Source organism: Catharus ustulatus, chromosome 21 (genome assembly GCF_009819885.2).
Source record: "Catharus ustulatus isolate bCatUst1 chromosome 21, bCatUst1.pri.v2, whole genome shotgun sequence".
Classification (NCBI taxonomy): Eukaryota; Metazoa; Chordata; class Aves; order Passeriformes; family Turdidae; genus Catharus; species Catharus ustulatus.
This window is the reverse complement of record NC_046241.1, coordinates 3,495,410-3,517,187: the sequence shown is the minus strand read 5'-3', so window position 1 is coordinate 3,517,187 and position 21,778 is coordinate 3,495,410. Positions and strand designations below refer to the sequence as shown.

The following is a 21,778-nucleotide window of genomic DNA, read 5'->3' as shown; positions in this document are numbered from 1 at the left end:
ATATGATTTCTTTCATTTCTTTTTTAAAGGACACTCTCTCTCTTTTTTCTTTTTTTTTCCCCCTTAAGTACCAGAATGAGGTCACAGTCAGAGATGCCACAAGAGTAAATTGAAAACAGGTTGAAAAAAAAGGAAAGGGGAGAAAGACAGAGAGAGAAAACCACAATCAGGGGAAAGCGCCTGGTAACATTGCAGGGTTGGTTTCATCCAACCCAGTAAAGAAGCTGTCAAGACAGAGACATTGGTGCCTTCCTACTTTCCCCTTTGTGCTCTTTCTAGGAATCTTGAAGGTGAATGGCAGCAGGGAGGTCTCCTCTCGTCTTAATTTCCACTTTGGTTTGCAGCGCCTGGGTTTTCTCCATGCTGCTCTTGGCACAGGGACGTGGGCTGAAGGTGTGGGAACGCCTGCGAGGGTCCCAGAGCTTCCTTTTGCTCCTCGAGCCTCCTGGAGGCTCCTGGCCTGGCTCTCTTGTTTAGTCTGGTTGAGCTCAGCGCCGCAGCTCGCCCTGTCCTCGGTGGGATGGCTGATAGGTGATTCATCCAGCTGCTGTCCGCACTGCTGGGCGCTGGCACGGCCGCAGTGGAAGGACTGAGGCAGGCTGAGGCTGTTGGATGCTGTGTGCGAGCGGTCTGAGCCTGCTCCCAACCATGTTCATTCCTCAGCCCCCGTTCCTGCCCGTCTCTGCCTCCTGCCGCGAGAAATGTGCTCTCTGGAGAGCGCACTGCCAGCTCAGCTGCAAGGCTGATCTCCTCCTGATCTCCTCCTCCTGCTTCTCCTCCAGAGATGGACTTGAGTTCCTGGGTGGTTATCCCAGGGATGACCCCTGGCTATGCCTGCTGTGGCCAGGAGAAGTCTGCAAAGCTTCCCAGGATGGGAACCCCTCTGCAAACTCCAAGTTTGCTGTTATTTTCCTCTGTTTTAAGGAGAGTCACACCACCAGAGTCAGTGTAAAAGATGCTTAGAAAACCTAAAGGAGGAGATTTACCAAACTCCACAGCCATGGCTGTGGATGAGGACAGGGCAGTAGGAAGGGGTTGCACTGGGGAGAGAAGGGAAATGTCACCTGAAGGGAGTTGCATCTTCTGACACGTATTAGTAGAGCAGAGATGGCTTTTCAAAAGCTGCCTGGGGAAGTGGGTGGTTTGGGGCAGATCAGCCTTGGGAAGGAATGGAAATGAGGGAGAAGAAATTCTTGCAAGGATATTAACTCCTTGCATTTAGGAGTGTCAGCAAGTGACATTTTTTGCTCTGTGCACAGCATTTTCCATAGTGATATTGAACTCTGCTCTGGGTTTTTTACTACTGAGAAGTGAACACAGGTGAGGCATCCTCAGAGGAGCCAGTTATTTGTCCTTGATATCTGTAACAGCTTATTGCTTTATTTAGTGTGACATCAATTATTTATTACTATTAATGAAGGACACAGATGTCTGTCTGGTCAATAAAATATCTCCTACTCCACAGAGATGATCTACTTAGCTATCATTTACTCTGCAGAGAACCTTTGGATTCTTTCTGAAATTTAATAACACGAGCAAAGATACTCAGGCAATCTAGAAGGTTTGTGCTTCAGGGCTGCTTTGGGAGGCTGAAATCCTTCTTTATATTTGCTGGCGCGGTGTGTGAGAACACAAGTCCAGATGGGAAAAAAAAGCCCCTTTGCTTTCCATCACGAGCTACTTATCCATGTAATCCCTTTTATAAAGTGATCAAACTCCTTCCTAAAAGATGGTTGGGTTATTTGCCCTTTGCAGGAGCAGACCAACCATTTATCCATGTCCAATTTACTTCGCCTTGCCATTACTGCCCATTAACCTGACTATTCCTTTTCCATCTGAGTGCCTGCCCTGTTGATGTGTTCACAGTCGTGTGTCTCTATTTGGCTTTTTTCCTGTTTCTATTGGTAGATTTGGGCTTTTTGTTCTTTCCCTGTGAAATCTTCTCTCCTGCTTTTCCTGTGCCTTGGTCTTGAGCACAGCTGAGGAATGTTGTGCACTATGTTCTCACATGGCCTCATGCAGCTGGGTCAGTGTTCTCCTGCTGCTGCATGATCCCAGGATCACTTTCTCTTGGTAGGGCAACATTACTGGTCAATCAACTGGGCTGGGTTGGGCAGGGCTTGGAGAAGCCTGGTCTAGTGGAAGCTCCTGAGGTGAAAGGAGATGACCTTCCTTGTCCCTTCCATTCTCTGATTTGTGATAATTCTCTCACCATACCACCAAAAGCAGCTGTTACTTTAGCTCTGTTCCACTGACAAGGTCCAGTCTAAATCTGGGGAATGACTTGTTTTCTGCTCCTAAAGAAGGCTTAGGAAATTTCATTCCAGCTGCTCTCAGAGCACTGAGGACTGAAAGGACTCTGCATTCTCTGTTGTGAGATGAACAAACACAGTCTCAGTGTGCTCTGCTTTGCCCAGAGGAGGACATGGAGCAGCAGCTCCCTGTGCTGGTTGCAGACTGACAGCTCTGGGTAGCTGGCTTGTCCCCAGGGTGTCCCTTCCTTGTCTTTGCTCCATGGTCTGTGCAGTCTGGCACCATCAGTGATCTCACTGCTGCTGTATAGGTACAGAAGAACTCCCAGCCTTGGGGCTGAACTTCCAGCATCTTTGTTAGCATCTAATTTGCTGTTTTCATAATAACATCTTTGTTTTGCAGAGCCAACAAGAGGGGAGAGTTCCCCAGAGGTCCAGGATTGAGCAAAAAGCACCCTCTTGTTTTGTGGATTTTACTGTAAAGGTTTTGGCTCAATCCAAGTGGAGACACCATTGGCAGACCCTGCAATCTTCATTTCCTCCAGTTCAGGGAGACAGAAATGCACTGCACTGCCTGGACAGGTCTGATCCATGGCAAACCACACCACAGTGGGAAGCAGCTGCTGCTGCCTGTCAGGGCAGTTCTCCCTGCCAGCCTGCTCCCCCTAAACTACCCAGAAAGACCATGGAAAATGAGCTTTCAAACATTAGTACATGTCCTAGAGAAAGTCAGCTGTGCAATTTTAATTGCAGAATGGTCTGTGTTGGAAAAGACCTGAAAGATCATCTCATTCCAACCTCCCTGCCATGGGCCTGTCCTGCCCTTCCACTGGACCAGGCTGCTCCAAGCCCTGTCCAACCTGGCCTTAGTACATTCTTTGATTCAGCGGTTGCACATGACGTTTTCCATCTCATTTCCAGTCTCCTGCAAGTCTGGTTCCACCCTCTCCCTGTCTCAGCCCATCCTGGCACAGCTGTCCTGGCTGATACTCCTACCTGGGGACTGCCCAGTCCAAATCTCCCCTTGGCCCCATCCAGCTCTCACTGCAATCTCTGCCCAGCTGTTTTCCTTCCTAGCCCTCATCAGCTGCTGAGAGGAAGGTGTGAGATCCCACAGCATTCATCCATGGGATGATCTGTCCCCCATGAAGCTTCTTCCTGGTCAGAAAGTTGCTTGAGGCTGGAAGAGCCTTAAAGCCCCTTGCTCTACTTCAACAACACATCCCAGTCCTGCTTCTTTGTTGGTGATTCATCAGGTTTGTAAGTCATGGCAGAGTCTGTTCTCAATGACTCCTGGTGACAGGGAGTTCCCCAATCCAGCCCAACATCATAGGAAAAGGGATGGAAATGAAAATTGGAATTGAGTAATAGGGGCTTGTTTGTTTGCTTAAACCATAAACCCGGAGCTGAGGGACTTGCTGAAGGCTGGGCAGTGCTCGTGACTTCCAGGCAGGGATTTTCCTGCTGCCAACCCAACCTGCCTGTTGAGTTGTCTTGGGATTTGGGACAGACCTGCGTCCAGGAGCTGGGTTGAGCTACACAGACTGGTGACAGAGCTGCCTGGAAAAGTTTGGAAAGAACAAGTCGTGCTGGGAGCATTAAAATGAATAATTAAGGCTTGGATTCCTTCAGGGAGGAAAAGAATTTATTGCTGCTCTTTTCTCTAGCCAAGGGGGACATTTGTTACTGAGTTGTGTATTTTGAGACAAGACGCAAATGCAGTTTAGGGGGCTGGGGATGAGGGGATTTTTTCCTTCTACCTGGGTAATTCAGCTTCACTGTGGGATGTTCTGGGCTAGTTTTACCACTGGCTTGTTATTTAGGGGCTGTACCAAGAACCTCGACTGGTGCTTCCTTTCTGTACTCCTCAGTCACTTCTGCCTTTAGTAAAAAAAGTGCTGAGAAGGGAATTCTCCTCTTCCCTCTGCTGCGATGTCCTGACATTTCCACATGCACAAGGTACCCAGCACAGCAATCTGGGCCCAGGTTGGCTTACCCCAGCATAACTATCAGCTACAGCAGCCCTTGCTCCAATTCCCATCACTGGGAACAGGGCACAGCCTGGGCAGCTGCTCTGTCTTATTTTCCTCCGTGGTACCTCAGGCTTTCAGTTACACCAGTGTGAAATGGGAATTAAATGCAATGAGCTCTAACCAATAGACAGGCTGCCCACTGCGAGGAGACAGGTTGCACAGCAGTGGACAGTCATGCCCAAAAACCTTAATAAATGGAGCGTTTTCAGTTTCAGCTGGGTCATGATCTAAGTGTTTAATAGACTTTATAAGCCAGAAGACCAAAAATAAAGGTTTTTCAGTATTTTTAATTAGTGGGTTTTTTTCTTCGAATGCTTATAAAAAAGCAAGTGTTCTTCAGCACGACTGAAGGAGCTCCAGTCAGAGCTCCAGCAGCTGGCAGAGTGCAGATGAAAGGGAATGCAAAGCTACTGGCTGTCACTGAATTAGGAAAAAAAAAAAAATCCATCATATTGAGAGCAGTTCCACCCAAGCACAAAAAATGTCTTCTTTGCTGTTAGTCCAACATAGCAGAAACACCTTTTGCTGTGGCAGGTAATTTTTGGAAAAGGCCATGCCCTGTTTAAGAGCTGGACATGCAGCAAGGACAGGAGATCCCTCCCTAGCCAGACTTGCAGATCCTGTGGGGCCCATCCCTGGATGGTGGCTGTGCCTGCAGTGTCTGCAGTGAGGCCACACGTCCCCTCTGCTCTGATTGCAGCTGGCCAAGCAGTGACTGAGCCCTGGCCCCCATTCCTGCAAAGGTCCCTGCTACAGCTGGTGGCCCAGGTGTGTTTCCTACTTGCTGTGTCCACAGGTGACATTCTCCATACTGACCTGGGACATTCCACAGCCACAGCTGCTGTTTCTTGATTGTGTGTCCTGCGTAGAGATGTTCTACAGTGATTTTTGGGTGGTCAGCAGTAATCCTACACCTGTATTGATGTTCTGGCCTCTCTCCTCTCTTTGCTCTGCAGGAGAATCCTTGAGCTTTGCGGATGATTTGCTCTCTGGCCTCGCAACCTCCTGTGTGGCAGCGGGTCGGAGCCACGGGGACGTCCCTGACACCAGCCTCTATTCAGTCATTTTCAAGTGCCTGGAACCAGACGGTCTCTACAAGTAAGGAGAGATGTGGGGAGCTGCTGGGGGCAAGGAGGGCTCTCCAATGCTGTTATTGAATTGTTATTGACCTTTTTGGTCAGCACCATTACACCAGACACGGGGCAAATAGCCAGACTCTTCCTGTTGCTTTGGGTGTTACTCACAGCTGGTGAAATGGAAAACCAGTATCTGCCAGCACAGTGCTGGGACACTCCAGGACAACACCTGCTTTGAGTATTCTGGGCTTCCAGGTCCATGCCTGGTGGACAGGGTTGTCTCTCATGGATGAACTAAGCTGGTGTGATCAGATTGGAGCAAGTTGCCAAGTGCCTGGTGGGATGAAAGAGGCGTCAAAAGTGTGACAGGTGTTTATAAGTTGCTGTTTCTCTTAGTAGGACATCAGATGAGAGAGACACCAAATTCTTCTGCCCATTATCCACATATTTTGGACACTTAACTCCTCTGAGATACTTTTTGGGGGTTGAATTTTCTGTTTGAATCTTTTGGATTAATTAGTTTCCAGAGAAATGGAATAATGTCAGGATCTGAATTTTAACTTCTCCTTTAGTATCATTTGGAGAGGGTTTGGGCTTTGCAACCTGGCTCATTAGGCAGGACATCCTCTGTCTTGAGAGGTATATCGAGAGTCAGATCAGTAAGAGAGGAAAAATAGAACAAGAGGCAAGGAGACAGAGGAGAGACAGAGTAAGCAAGAGAGAAACACCCAGGGCTTAATGTCAGAGTGACTGCAATAATTAAAACACATTTTGTAGTGAGTAATGAAACTTTTTATGGGACCACAAAAGCATTTAAAGTGAGAGCTGGCAAACAGTCTGTCAGCGAGAACTTTTTAAGACCTTGATTAATACTTTCCCTCCACCACCCCCAGTTAAGCATGTTGACAGCCTCCAAAGCCTTTATTGCACATCCCTGGAGCAGGGCTGCCTCCAGGAGTGGCCTCCAAGTGATACCTCTTGCCTTTTAATAATATCAGACATTTTCTTGTTAAATATCTACAATGCATACATATAATTATTTATATCTCTTGGAACTGGGCTGCTCTGAAAAGGTGCCAGGGAGAGGCTGGAGAAACTGCAGAGCTTGCTAAGAACCCGACACCCATAAAACTGGCCCATTGTGAGCTCTCAGCTCCCAGCTGCCAGGGGCACTGGGAGAGGGAAGAGCCACTGGTTTTGATGGAGACTGCTGCCTTGGTGAGCACATGGAGCTGGGAGCCAGCAGGTCTGGCTCTTGGGCAGCCTGGGCTGCCAAGCCATCTTCCCCATCTGCCAGGCAGGGGTAATTGCACTCACCCATCACTTTAGGGGCTCTGTGATCTAATTCCTGGTGTCTGCAAAGGGCTGGGAGAGCCTCGGGTGGAAGGCAGAAGGCTTTGTCCAGGGTTTTGTCATCCCTGTGGTCAAAGCCAGGCTTCTGTTCCCAGCCCCAAGGCACACTGCCATGGAGGTGGTCAGCAGAGCTGGCAGTGCCCTGTGCCCTGGGGGTGGCTCCTGCTCTGTGGATGCCCCTGGGCAAGAGACAGCAGCTTTTGTGGGGAGCCACGGCTGCAGGCAGCCAGCAGGCAGCAGTCCCCTGGCACCAGAGAGCTCTGGAGCTTGTCCTGTGTGGGGACAGGCCCCAGGGTGACGCACAGTTCTGGCTCTGTCCCACAGCTAATGCTCAGCAGGGCTTGGCTCTCTGCTCCCGGGGCAGGCACACAGCGCACATGGACGGGCACATGTTCCTGTGGGCACCTCTGGGGCACAGACCAACGCTCCTGGGCATCCAAAAAACATGCATGTGGGCACACCACTCCTCGCTGGCTGCTGCTGCCTGCCCCAGCACATGGCATGGACAGAGAGCCCCCTGCTCCACGCTGGCCTGAGCTGCTGTGGGTCCTGTACCCAGCTGCAGCCGCTTGCTCCATCCTGGGCCCTACCCAGCATGTTTACTGGGCATTCTCAGATACACAGGCACCCCCATTAAATATTCCTCTGCTCAGATGTCCACACGGTTGCAACACAGCGTGAAGAAAGCCAGAGCAGTGAAATGTGAGGCTAACGCTGCTCTGCGCCCGCACAGACAGAACAACAACACAGGCACGGGCACGGGGTCATTTCTTAAATTGAATTTCTTCTGCTTGTTTCATTTGTTTCTGTGGAAAAATAGCTATCTGTAATAGCTCTGGGCTGGGTATAATCCTGATTATAGCCACTCGCAGGGCCCTGTGCTGTTCTCTAGGCTGGGAGGTAAGCACACAGTCTGCAGCATCAGAGCTCTTCAAAAATAAATTATTTGCTTCTGCAGTAGTCTGAGGGTATCACATAACCCTAGCAAGGGGACTGGCAGATCATGGAAGTCTCTTCTGCCCTATAAATGTGTTGAACACCCTGTCCCTTTTCTTCTGTAGTACCTACAGCAATTACACTCTGCTGTGGACCATTCATTTGGAGTACTACCAGCCTGAGATCAAAGCTGGGCTGGAGTATGAAAACAAACCCAAAAAAATGTTCTACAAGCAAACAAATAAACAAAGTCTGATTGATTCCTTTGCTTTTGAGACTTCTGCAATTCCAAAACATAAATGAACAAAAGGAGAACTAATTTCTTTGTCCTTTGCAGTTTCAGTCTGACGAAAATATGCTGTTTGTCCGCCCTTTTCTTCCCCTTGCCTTTAACACATTGGAGTTAAGATGCCAGTCCCTGCATAGAGGGTTTTCCAGGGAAAGTAGATCATGTGAACAAAGACATGTGCCCAAAGGCTCGTGTACACATGTGGACACCCCTGCCAGTCTGCCAGTCATGGGTGCCCATCCGTGGAGATCCATGCTGCATTCTTGGGAATGTTCTCCCATGGACCTACACAGGCAGACTGAGGATGGTCCTTGAAGACTGCTGAGTTTTGTTGTAGTTTTCAAATGCAGGACTCTTATATTTTTGTGAAATGGAGAAGGAATTGTGGTCCCCCAAGGTCGGCTAAACCAGAGCTGTCTGTCAAGATTCCTCCCTGGTGGATCTGGAAGAGGATGAGGTGAGGAGGGCAGAGGGAGAGATGTCGATGTGTCTGTGAAGTGCTCACCTTGCATGGAGCAGCCAGCCTGGACAGCAGCCAGTGCCACTCAGATGGATGGTTTGGGAGCCTTGGGAGCACCAGACTTTGACAAGCAGCTTGTGATGAACCAAAACCAAAACAACAGTGAGGAGAAAGGGCTCTGGCTTGTCTCAGAGATCAAACTCAGCTTGGAGGACTGAGCAACCCACAGACCCATCCAATCTTTTCACTGAGGAAGCAGGAGCTCCCCCTGGGCACCCCACAGTCTACCTGAGCCTTCTGCCCAGCTCATCCATCTCAGCTCTCACCCCATTGCTCAGGGAGTGCCTGGGGATGCCTCATGGCTGAGCTGTACCCACTTGGCTACCAGAATGAAGCTTTGCCAGCCCAGCACGTTTGCTTCAGATGCTTGGGGAGACACCAAGTATCCCTCAGCCAAAAAGGGAAATTCTGGAAAGGGAAATGAAAACTCCCTCCAGCTCCTCAATGGAGCTGCAGTGCAAACACACCAACCTCTTCCCTGCACCACAGATACTATAATTATAGATTAGATTAAATCCCAATGTTTCACTTTATTTACATTCCTGACCTAGCCTATTCATTTCCAGTGTTTGTGCCAAGAATCAGCACAAAATTTACTGGAAATAATATGGAAGTCATCAGGATTCCTTCCAGAGCCTTTCCTTGGAGTGTGTTCATATGCTGTGAAGAAGCCTTGACTTTACATTCCCTTTGCTGGCTCAGATGGGGTTTCCCCAGGGTGAGCATGAACCAGCCCAAAGGCGCTGGGAGAGCACGTTTCAGGGCTGTTGGAAAGGTGGAAACCTCTTCCTAGGGGTTTGCTGTTTGCTGTTGGAGGGAAGGGGATTCAGAATGTCATTCAGAAGAGCTCAGAATGAGGCTCCCATCTGCATCCAGGACCCACCAAGTCCTGCCAGGCAGTGTCACCCTCTGTAGGGTCTGCAAGCCATTGGCTCAGCTTGGGATAACAATGGACATCCCTTTTTTGGTGAACTTAAGGAAAAAGGCAGAGGTGTGGAGCAGGGAGAGCCCCTCAGAGCATGGAGAGGCAGTGGCTGCGATCCCACAGGCTGAACGTGCTGAAGGAGCTGGCCCAGAGCAAGGCTGATTAATGCAGAGTGACCTCTGCTGTGTGCATAGCTGGGATAAAGAGTGGAACGGAAAACCCTTGGTGCTCAAGAGTGTGTTAATGCTGGCAGCAGTCCCCTGCTCCTTATATGATGCTAATTGTTGTTGTTGGTCTTTCGTCAGGAAGACACGTGAATGGGCGCTGGAGCAATTGGAGACAGATCCCAAATAGCTCAGTGGCATGGGTTAAAGCACATCTGTTACAGCCCTTGGCTGGTCCCCTGTGTGCACAGGAGCTGTGCTGCTTCCTTGAATCCACCTCTCCCATTCCACATGCTCTCCAGCTTCCCAAAGCTGAGCTGTAGCTTCTCCCCAGGCATTCCTGGCTTGCAGAAGCTCAAACAAGGCAAGTCAGGAGCTGAGCAAGTGCTGGCTAAATCCTGGGCCTGTAGTCCAAATGCAGGATCAATCTTCCTCAGCACTTTGGGCTTGTGGCACAGCCAGGCTGCCCAAATGCTGGCTGGTTGTTTTTGCTGGTGAGTCCAGCACAGAGCCCTCTGGGCTCAGCTGGGCTGTGTGTAGGGCACTGGCTTGCAGGGGGTTGGCCCCATGAAGGATGATCTATACAGGGAGGTCAGGGGCTCAGCAGGAGTGTACCATCTCTCTGCACTGATTTTCATCAAGTCCCATTTATGGAGGTGGGTTGGGTTCCTGCTGAGGTTCCAGCATCAGGAGGACACACATCTAAAAACCACAGAGAAGACATTCATGGTTTTTTCATGGCCAGTGAAATCTGGAGGCTCTTCCCAACTTCACCATTTACTCTGCTGAGTGATGTAAGGAGATCATTTTGCCTCACTTCCATCATTGTCTGTTTACCTGTCCCCTTTAAAAACTCAGGTTTTAAACTCTCTCATGCTGTCTTTGTGTGCAGCCCAGCCTGGGTGGCTCAGACCAAGGTGCTGCTGCAGTGTTGCTACACTGACTATTTGCCTTCTAAAAGTTATGTTTGTACCTGAATCTTCCTTCTGGCCTGTCTCTGCCACCAGTACTCAAGCACCAGGGATAGATCTGGACTCAGGATATGCATTTCTCTGATCTCAGTGGAACCTTCTTCTTTAGTACCTGCCAATTTTAGGGTATTCCACACCTTTTTGCTGAAAGACCAGCAAATTCTCTGCTTCTGCTCATACCTCATGACACAGAGAACAACAGAACAGCTTCTGCTGCCTCCCATGGCCATCTCCTCTCTGCCCCTTCCTCAGGAAAATCAGAAACAGTACTGCTTTCGTCCCCAAAAACTGCCAGCATCTAAATCCCAAACCTGTCTGTGTCCAGGCCCATTCATGTTGTCCCTCTGGAGGTGGTTGGAGGAAAGCTGGCAGTGATGTAGTGAGGAAAAGGAAGGAGGAAATGGCTGGAGGGGTTATTTTGTGGGGTATTCCTGCTGGGGGAGTGTGCCAATACAGGATTCTTCCTGGGAGTGGCAGTGGAGAGGAGAGGAAGATTTTGGCCTCTTTGCCTGTTGGTAGGCAAATGGATCTTTACAATTCCACCTTTTTCCCATCAGCAATCCCATATCACCACCCCTTTCAGTCACAGACTTGGAGAGTATTCTTATTCCTGACTCTAGAAACCTAACACTGTTCCACATCCAAGTCTTATCTCATGGACTAATGGGAGAGGGAGTGCAAGAGCTGTGATATAAATACCAACAGGGGCGTTGCTGGCTTGCATTTGCTCTAAGGCAGCCAAACCTGCATCGTGCTACTGCCTTGGAGCCATTTGTTTTGTTCATCAGGTCCTCATGGTGCAGAGCACCCTTGTCCTGAAGGCTGGAAAGCTGAGGGCCAGGTTGGTTTGATTCTTACAGCACAGTTTGAACTCACTCCCTTCCAGGACACAAGGAGCACAGGGCACACCCTGCTTTTTTTATCTTGTAGAGAAGAAGGGAATGAGGAGGACAGATGTCCGTGTTTCCCAGCAAGGGGAGCTGGAAAGGAGAGGTGTGACATGCCTGTAGCTCCTCAGTGATCTACAGCTGAGCAGAGGGGAGGGATGCTGTGCTCACATTTCACACAAGCCTCACTTCAGGAGAACACTTAGGAACACTTTTTTGGTCAGGTGGTTAAGAGATACGAAAAAATTGTATTATCTTCCTAATTTCCTTGTGCAGTCTGGGACCCAGGTACCTGAGAATGGGAAGTCTGGCAGCTGCCCTGCACCCATAGCAGCTCAACCTGATATTTCCAGCTCACGATTTGGGCTTATTCAAGCTGCCAAAAGCAGCACAGTTCTGCCCACAAACGTGCCTGAGGAGGGATGTGACCAGCTCCTGTGGTGCCCAGGTGTTCAGTCACTACTGAACCCACAGGTCTTACCTGAACCCAGAGCCACCCCACAGCCCGGGGGTCAGTCAGCTCAGACAGACTCTGGATGGGACCCCAGGTCCCCAAAGGTGGAGATATCTGGCAGTGATACTTCTCTGAATAAAAGGATGAGTCACAAGCTAATCCTACCTGCCCATCTTTTTGCCCACTCTCAAAAGCAAAGTTTGGATGCCACAAGCTACAAGTTCTGTCCCAGCTCAGCCCAGCAGTGTGCATTTCTCTCACATATGGCTGCAAGTTCATAAAACCAGTCACAACTTTTTTTTTTGTTTCATTTTTCTAAAGGACACCTGCAGCACATTCTAGTCCATCCTTTTCTTGTAACAATAAAAGCACAGAGAGTCCTTCACCAGCCTTATCTCCCAGAGAACACTTTGTTATTTCCATTTTCTTTTTGTGTGTGTGTTATTTATTAAAAAAAAAAAAATAAATTAAAAATCTCTTTTAATCTCTGACTTGGGCAGAGCATTACATCGGTAAGCACCCACCTCCTGATCATGCCAAACTCGAGTTTATCTGCACAAAGTGACCTCTGCAGCTCTGCCACCCCCTCACCCCTCAGGGTCATGGCTCTTTCCCAAACAGGGAGTTTCTACAGGGAGTTTGTCACAGGAGAGCTGTGGGCAATGGAGCCCCTGCCCAGATCTCAAATGGCCTTTAATTTATTCCTTGAGGTTTGGGTTGTTTCCCCCTTGCCTGTGTTTGCAAAAGTAGCCAGCAAATTGAGACATCTCTGTTTTGGGAGCATCATTGTCAAGGCTTCACCATCAGAGCCACAGTTCCCTTGGCTTCAGCTGAATTTGTGACACTGTAAAACAGACATCAAAAAAGTAACCTCAAAGTAGCTGCTTCTTCCTGAGTTCTCCCACCTGTAAAACAGATTTATTAAAACTGAACCACACCCTTTGCTGGGCTTTCAGTTCAGGGAGGAGATCCATTGTAAAATGGCAGAATAATGTGAGGGGCAGCTGCTGGGCTGCAGAGGTGGCATCCACGTGGTGAGGTGGGGCTTGCTGAGGGTGATGCTCTGTGCTGAGCTCTGTCCCTCTGGTCTCTGCTTGGTCACCCCCATGTGATGACACTCCCAAGGATGTTTGGAGTACCTTCAGAGCAATTCCTCCCACCACACGTGCCCTCGTTGCTCCTGGTCACCTTACACATACACCAGCTTCCCTCATCAGGAATGAGATCAATTTGATTATACAGCAATATGGTTTTTGTTATGAGAAGGGGGAAAAAATACCCTGGCTTTGGCTAAAAACCCTCAGAGCCAAAGTTTATGTCATGATGTAAAAGTTTCTAAGGAAAAAAAAAAAAAAAAAGAAGTAGGGTCTGTGGGATGCTGGTTGTTCAAGGGGTGATGAATGGAGGGGTCACTGGGGTGTCACTGGATGGAGTTGGGTGTGGAGACACTACCCTGGCAGGATGGGTCTGAAGGGAGCTCAAAGCTGGGACATGCTGTCCAAACACCTGGGCAGTGAGCTGGGCTTGGGCACAGCTTGCCACAGCTCTGGACTGTCATACCCCTGGATCAGGGTCTGCTGCTTGTTTTCCATCTTTTGTTATCTTCATTTCTGCCAGGGAAATAATACTGCAGCCCGTGGCAGCAGCAACCTGAACTAGGTCTGCAGCATGCCAGTTTTCTCCTTCCCTCTGAGCATCTCCCACTGCCCTGCAGCTACAGGAGTGGCCTCCCCTCCTAATCTCATTGCACAACCCCAAACAGAAGGCCCTGCCACAGGGCTGGGATACTTTCATGTTTTCCTTCCCTTTGGTTTGCATCATTGCAACATCCTAATCTTCCAGCCTTTCTGGGCAGGGGCTGTGGGGATGTGTCCTGCACACAGGAGGCTTTGCACACCCCAGTTTCTCACAAGGGGCAGGGGATGCTGGGGAGGGCTGGTTGGTCTCCAGGAGACCCACCCCAGGCTGCTGGGGGAACCTCTCAGACAAAGGAACTGAAACCAAAATACTGTTTCAGTGTTTTGATACGTCAGTGCTGATGTAAGGGGGAGGATTTCAAGCCATTTCAGCTGCCACAAGTTGAACTCTTGGCCCTACATTGTAGGGTGGTTTTTACCCCTTGTGCCTCTCCTCTCTGGGTCTGGGGGCTTTGTTAGGTTGGTGGATGTTTTGTGGTGTTGCATCCCCATGGGTGCTGCCCTCCTGAGGGCACAGAGGTGGATGGATGAGGACCAGGGTGCACTTCTGTCCCTGCTCTTTCTAGCTTTGGACCTGGGGCTGGAGCATCTCCTTTTGCTGAGGGTCTGTCCTGTACCACAGCAGGTACCTTAGCGCTACCCAATAGCCCCACAAACACACCAATCATCCCACAACCCTTACTCCATAGCCCACAGGTAAAATCATGGCCAGATCCTGGTGTAAGTTCCCTCTGGATGCGCAGGTGAATTTGGAGGTGTTTGAAGGAACAGTGTGAGATGTTGTGGCTGCTTACACCCACGCTGGCAGGTGAAGCAAGCTGAAAAATTCTGGGCTTTCCACGTGGCTGCAACTGAGAGCACACAGAGGACAGGATGTCCCAAACACTGCTGAGCCCAGCAGAGTGCTGCACCTGGAGTCCCCCAGGGCAGTGCCCCTTGTACCTCCCTGCCCAGGCAGCAGCTTGCAGTGACCGCTGTGGCTTTTCCATTAGCGATCCAAACCCTCCTGACCGCTGCTCCAGCACAGCCACCCCAGCAAAGAAGAGCTCCAGCAGAGCCACCCCACCCCACAGCATGAAGCTTACCCCATGGAATGAAGTCCATGGAATGAAGCTCACCCCATGGAATGAAGCTCACCCCATAGAATGAAGCCCATGGAATGAAGCTCACCCCATGGAATGAGCCCACCCCATAGAAGGAAGCCCATGGAATGAAGCTCACCCCATGGAATGAAGCTCACCCCATGGAATGAAGCCCACCCCATAGAATGAAACCCATAGAATGAAGCTCACCCCATAGAATGAAGCCCATGGAATGAAGCCCACCCCACAGCATGAAGCCCACCTGCATCACCCCACACACACCTCCCAAGCTCTTCCAGGCCACCTCCAGCTCTCGGCTCTGTCCCTGCCTCGTACCTGCTGCCCTACCACAAGCTAAATTGTTTTCCAAGTGGAAACATGAGTTGAAGGATTAAGTCCACAAGGGCCTTTCTGTGCAATGCACCGGGATTAAATATTTATGTTGGCAAAAAGCATGTAATGGGCAGCTCCAGATCAGAGATAATGAAATTGAGGTGTGTGGAGAAAGCAGGGGGAGGCAGGGGGCTTGCAGGAGCAGACGGGAGAGGGACCCAAGTGGATTGTAGTATGTGTGCCTGGGCGATTACTTTTGGTTTTATTAATACCCCAGCTGTTTGTGGGGGGACCCCAGCCCCATTGCTGGGAGCTCTGCAGCACACAGGGGAGTGCAGAAATCAGCCATTCCCATTCCTTGTGTGCACACCAGCCTCAGGCAGGAGCACTGTCACCCAGATGGCTTTCACTTAGAGCCACCTGAAGTGAGAGGGGGCAGGCTGGGTGGGGAGTAGAGATGAGACCCTCTCTGTGTCATCTGCAAATGATGCACAATCCTAAATCATTAATAACAGTGATATAGGATCCCTGGCTCTTCCAGACCACTGCAGTCAATGTTATTTACCGGTGACTGTATCCTATCAGGCAGCAATGTGGTTTGGATTATAGGGAGGGCTCTTGATCAGGTCAGGAGAAGGCTCATGGCAGCAAACACAGCATGGGCAGGAAGGCAAATGAGAGACTCCACGGTGGATGTTGGAAGGAGCCCTGCCAGGATGGGCAGCAGGGAGCACAGGGAGCCTGGCCAAGGAGAGGTGGTGCAGGAGGGAAGACCTTCCTCTGCTGCAGGAGGAAAACAAGGAGTGCATGCAATGGCAAGAGCTGCTGCTCTTTCTCAACTCATTATTTTTATGAGACAACAACATCTCCCTCTTTCCACCCAACAACAAATATCGCAGGAGCGGCACAAGGGGGGTGGGAGTCCCACGCTGGCCGGGACCCTGGCCAGCCCCGGGGCCTCCAGGGAGGGATGAAACGAGGCATGAATGGAGTGTTAGGAGAGAATGGAAATCCACTGGCTCCCAGGCCGGCTGTCCTGCGGGGGGTCCCTTGCTCACGATGACAGCGCTGCCTCTCATAAACACGCATTTCCTCATCCCCATTTGTTCCTCTCTCTTGTGCAATCTCTTGTACCAGACGGGAATGGGAGTGAGTCCCACTGGTACGTGAATGTGTTACAAAAAACCTTCCCACCCTGCCACCAACGAAGTACTGAGAAAGAACAACAGGGTTTAAAAGAAAAAAAAAGAGAAAGAAAAGAAAGATGGGGCTGCTGGATGGATTTGCTACTGGCCATGACTTATTGTTCTGAGTGTAAAATCAAGGGCATGGCTGTGCTGGTAGTTTGCAGCATCAACCAGCGCTCAGGAGCCCCACTGCACTTGGTGTTCTGCATCCCTCTGGGAAATGGATGCTTCTTCCCCAAATAATTTTCCTGGATGGAAAACTTGTGACAAAAATAGAGGCAAAGTAACTTGACTGAGATCACATAGTGCTGAAATCAATAGATATCCCAGCTTCAGCTTGCCCAACACCATTCCTCGTGCTGGGTTGTTTCACTTGGGGTGTGTGAGCAGCACTGCTGCTGCCAGTCCCTGGGCAGGGACCAGGCTGCCCTTCCCAATCCACACTGCTGGGACAGAGCACAGCTGGGTTGAGCTGTGACACTGAGGCGTGGGAACAAGGGCAGGCCCCACAGTCAAACACATCTCCTGGTCTCCTGGAGGTTAGGACCTGGAGCAGGTCTCCTGGACCTGGGCTGCTGGAGCAGGGATGGAGGGTCAGCTGGAGCTGCAGAAGAAGAAAAGCTGCAGGGAGTTGCAATCCTTTCCTGAAGAGCGAAAAACAAGGGAAAAAACCTGCAGGGAATGATGCCTCTGGAGCAGCATTTTCAGGAGAGCAGGGCTGGCTCCACACCTCTGGAAGTTCCCAAGTGCAGTCACTGCAATGCCCAGGGGCTTTCCCATGGTGAGGGACAGCGGGTCTCCAGTCCTGGCTTCTGGGGGAGCAGGGCTCTGGCTCTGGGTTGGTTGTCTGTATAGCCATCATTTCAATAAAGAAATGATTAAAAGACGGTGGGGAGGGGGGAAAGAAAACCCCAAAACATCTGTTTTACTTCAAATCAGGGAAGATTCCTTTGCTTGCAAGGAATGTGTAAATCACGGCGGGCTGGGAGATGTGCGTAACCCTGCCTGAAAGCTCCTCTGCACTTCAAACGAATTCTAACATGCTTACTGGGATTTTGTTTTTATTATTTGTTTCGGGCCCCCTGGCCCCCCCATCCTGCCCTCCACCCTCCCTGTCTGCCTGCTGGAACTGTGAGAATCTCCTGCCCACTGCCAGTCCCTTGTCCTGTGCCCCTGGATTTGGGGGCCTTGGGGCACAGGGACAGTGGGCACTGCAGACCTGGCTGGCATCCTTCTGGCTGGCACAGAGCAGCCCTGCCTGCCACCATCTCCATGCCAACACTGAGGCCATTGCAGGGCCCAGTTGGCTGCCCTTGAGCTCCCAGAGCCCAGCTGGAGTTTGTCTTATTGGGATCCTGCCTGGGATGCTCAGAGGGTCCCTCTCTCCCGCTGTTGCTGGGCTTTGTTTTGCACTGTTGCCTGTGGAAGGTGAAGCCAGGGCTGGCTAGCAGTGCTGGGGACAAACCCAATGGAGACAGATCAAGAGCTCTGCCCTCAGGGGTGCTCAGCTGGCTCCCTGTGCCAGCTCACTAAGGTGGCTGTCCCTCGGGCCGAGGACAAGCTCTGCTCCCTGCGGTCAGCACAGCCCTTGCCTTTCTTCTGGAAGCAGGGGCCCTACTGTGGTGGCTTTTATAAGAACAGTCAGCCATCGACTGGCTTGTCATGGACCACCCACTGCTCCTCAGATGACACTGCCGTTTGAAGTCACTACCAGCCCGGGCTGGATTTCAACCAGCAGTTCAGATGGAAGCCAAGCCCCCAGGAGAATGAGAACAAACCCTACCAAGGGGATCTCCAGGGGTAGCGAGCTGTGGAGTGTCTGGTTCTTGTTTAGAGCGACTATGAGGTTGGGAGGGGCAAAGATTTCCCAATTTGCCAGAGGTCACAACCTTCCTCTCGCCCGTGTCCCCAGGGCTGGCGATGGCCAAGCTCTGCAGAGTGTTGGTAGGTTGAGCAGCAGGGATGGTTAGCTGTGAACATTCCCATTGTGGAGCTCCCTGCAGGGGTCCAGAGCTTTGCTTGTCTCTCCTTTCTCCTTGGCACATCTGGAGGAAGAGTATTCATTCTCTCTCTCCTTCTGAATATTTATTCCCTCTCTCCTGCTCATCCCCTGCAGCCACAGCCACCCTGAGCACTGCTGTCTCCTTGGGGAGGGGGATGGCAGCCATCCCATGAGTGGCCCAAGGAGGGTACTGAAGGGATGTGTCACTCTTGGGATAACCCACCTGGCACACAGGACTAAAGCTGTGAGATGGGGCTGAAATCCACCCACACATCAGTGCAAAGACAAGGGAAACCTCCCCAAAAAATAAAACTTACCCTCAAAGTCCCAGCCTCAGAAGAGCTGAGGTGTCTGGGGCTGAGGGAACAGAGTTGGGCTGACAAAATGATGGGGACAGCAGCAGGTATTGCACAGGGGGAAGAGAGGATGCAGGTGCTGCCAGGGCATACCCTGCCCCGAGGAGCTGCAGGGATTGATGTGCATTGCAGTGCCCTTGCAAAGGCTGTGGCAGGGCCTCGGGGACATGTGGGATGCAGAGCCTGAGGAAAGCCCTCCTTTGCTGTGCCAAGGACAGTTCCATCCGTCACCAGCTCTCACTGATGCTCTGGAGCCCGAGCAGGACCAGCCCCTCAGCTGGCAGCCTTGGGCACCAGCCCCAGCTGTGGCACAGTAGGAATTGTTCCAGCAGCACAGGGAGTCAGAGGCAACTCATCTGACCTCTGTCCAAGGGCGTTGTTGGGCATCCCAGCAGAACAGGGACTCTGGCACTTCACAGACTGTAATGAGCTGCTGTTGCTTCACTGGAGACAAAAGCACCAGCCTGCAGTGGCTTATTATCACCTCCTTCTGGTTCTTCACTCCACCAAAGGATGTTACAATTCACATTCTGGCTAACGTGGGACCTTCTGTGGCCTTTCCAGGCAGTGGGGGGAACACCTTGCCTCAAGCCCCAACTCAGACAGGAAAGATTGTGAATAGCTGGGTCAGTTCTTACTGCATTGAGAAGCACATCTGCAAATCTTCATCCTCACAGCCAGCAGGACAACAGCAAGGACATGATGACTGCCAAGAAATGTGGACCTCAAACACCCTCTATCCATCCTCTCCAAAGCTGGTAATTCCATGGTGATCCTGCTTTTTCTGCCATCATCCTGCCTCCACAGCTGGGAGCCATCACCATGGGACACTAGAGTTCTGCTGGGGCATCTCCAAGCTAATTAAATCCTCCTTGCTCCTTGGAGAGTGCCTAGGAGCCAGCCCCAGTGTTGCATCATCAGCTGTGTTGATGTTATCTCGTGTCAGGGTGGCTGTTTTGGGTGTGCTGTCCTGCTGCCACGCCAAGGAGCTGCTCTCATCCACAGCCCATCTCCATCAGGGGCTCCAAGCTTCTCTCCAGAGAAGATTGCTTTGCTTTTCCTTCTTCAGTGGGGTAAAGCTGCTCCTGAAAGGATGTACTCTGAGAAGGAGGGATGAGGGAGTCTTTATCTGATGCTTGCAACAGCTGACTAGGATCAGGGAGGACCAAGGAGGGAATCATAAGGCAGAGAAAAAGGCGAGGAGGGACAGTGGCACTGTCAGAGCTCTCAGCCCTGGGGTGATGATGAAGACACTCTGGGCATGCAGCAGCCAGGAGGGTGGCAGTGACCTTCCTGCACCTTCTGGATGAAGCCATGGCCTGGCTGGCATCTTCCCTCGTTTCCAGTGAAACACGTTTTCACCTAAGGCAGTCTTGGCACTGCTGCTCACAAGGTGTCCGGCTGGCAGAGGGGCTCCGGTGGAATCTTGGCCATCCAACACAGGCATCATTCAGGAGCAGGGTTCTTGGGAACAGAAGGTGGCCTGTGTATCAAGGCCTTCTTTCACAGCCATGGCAGTAATGGGAATCACTGCTCTGGTGGGTTATTGATGGGGTTTTGAGGGAAATCTTAGGAAATTGAGATGCCACATTTGAGGCTGAGAAGGTGAATGCCCTGCTGGGCATTTTTTTGTCAGGGAGACAATAGATCCAGGCAGCAAGGAGTGGTCAGGATTTTTAAATTCTTTCTTTCTTTCTTTCTTTCTTTCTTTCTTTCTTTCTTTCTTTCTTTCTTTCTTTCTTTCTTTCTTTCTTTCTTTCTTTCTTTCTTTCTTTCTTTCTTTCTTTCTTTCTTTCTTTCTTTCTTTCTTTCTTTCTTTCTTTCTTTCTTTCTTTCTTCTTCTTCCTTCCTTCCTTCCTTCCTTCCTTCCTTCCTTCCTTCCTTCCTTCCTTCCTTCCTTCCTTCCTTCCTTCCTTTCTTTCTTTCTTTCTTTCTTTCTTTCTTTCTTTCTTTCTTTCTTTCTTTCTTTCTTTCTTTCTTTCTTTCTTTCTTTCTTTCTTTCTTTCTTTCTTTCTTTCTTTCTTTCTTTCTTTCTTTCTTTCTTTCTTTCTTTCTTTCTTTCTTTCTTTCTTTCTTTCTTTCTTTCTTTCTTTCTTTCTTTCTTTCTTTCTTTCTTTCTTTCTTTCTTTCTTTCTTTCTTTCTTTCTTTCTTTCCCCCTCACCCTTTGTTTAAATCTTGTTTAACCGGGATCTGAAACAAAAGGAGGTTGATGAAGTGCTCAAAGGAGGGAGAGCAAATCTGCATTATAGCTTGGCTCAGGTGCAGGGCAGATGCTGCTGAGGGGTTGAGGGGACCAGCACCCAAACCTTCCCTACTCCAGGTTTTGGCTGTCTGTGGCCTCACAGCTCAGAGGGCAAGCCCAGGAGACCTGGGGCAGCACAGTGTGGGATGCTGTGACACCACAGTGACACTGTCCCACACTGCACCCCTGTAATTCATCAGCAATCACTGGCCCTGCCCTCCTCCCTGTGAGAAGTACCATGCTCTCCAGTCACTGTTTTGAGCATGGCCATGGCATCAATTCAGGTAACCTTGCAGGGTGGATAACCCTGAGTGACTTTTCCAGGGTTGACAGAAAGCAAAGATGGACCCCAGGCTGTGCAAGCCTGTCCCCAGCCCCACAGCATCTCCACCTGCCCTCACTGTCTCAGAAATCAAGTCTCCTCTGCCCTTTTCCCAAGGTCTCTCTGGTCTTACTGTGCAGAGCAGTCTGTGCCTTCCTCCTACTTCCTTCCTCCAGTATTTGATGGGCATTGTTTTTCTACTTCCAAAGGCATCAGACACCTGAGGCATGTCCTGCCAGGTACATCTGACAGCTGTGGTCTGGTTTTGTTGGAAGGCATCTGTTGAAGGATTACAATTAGTCTCACAATATTTGCTATCCTGGGAAAAAAAAAAAAAAAGAAAGAAAAAGAAGTGTGAATAGTGAGAAGAGTTCACTGAGAGCCCCACATATTGGTGTAATGGCAAGGCTTTGATACTCCAGTGTGGCACCAGTTGCTGCTAACCTGTTCCTCCATCACACTGATGGCAGCAGGTCATTTGCCACAGATGGTTAAAAGCAGCTCAGTTATAAAAGGTGCTTTTCTTGGTTGGTAGAGCAGTGAGGAGAGCTTTCTAAAAGATGGGAAATTTTTCAAGATTTCACTGTCCAGCTTCCAGAAGAGCTGGAACCAAAGACAATGAACAACACAAGACCCTTGTGGCAGTTCCAGCCTCAGGGAGATGGCGCAGGGGTGACCACTGCCCTGCAAAGCTTT

The 21,778-nt window shown here is 50.3% G+C and overlaps 1 protein-coding gene across 1 annotated transcript in view; it reads left to right on the top strand.

Annotated features, from left to right (window-relative positions):
- Positions 1-21,778, top strand: part of ASTN2 (astrotactin 2) — a 315,518-nt gene that overhangs the window by 278,665 nt on the left and 15,075 nt on the right. The window contains exon 20 of the mRNA XM_033077837.1: positions 5,242-5,383. Coding sequence (XP_032933728.1) covers positions 5,242-5,383 — 142 coding nt within the window. The remainder of the gene's footprint in view (positions 1-5,241; positions 5,384-21,778) is intronic.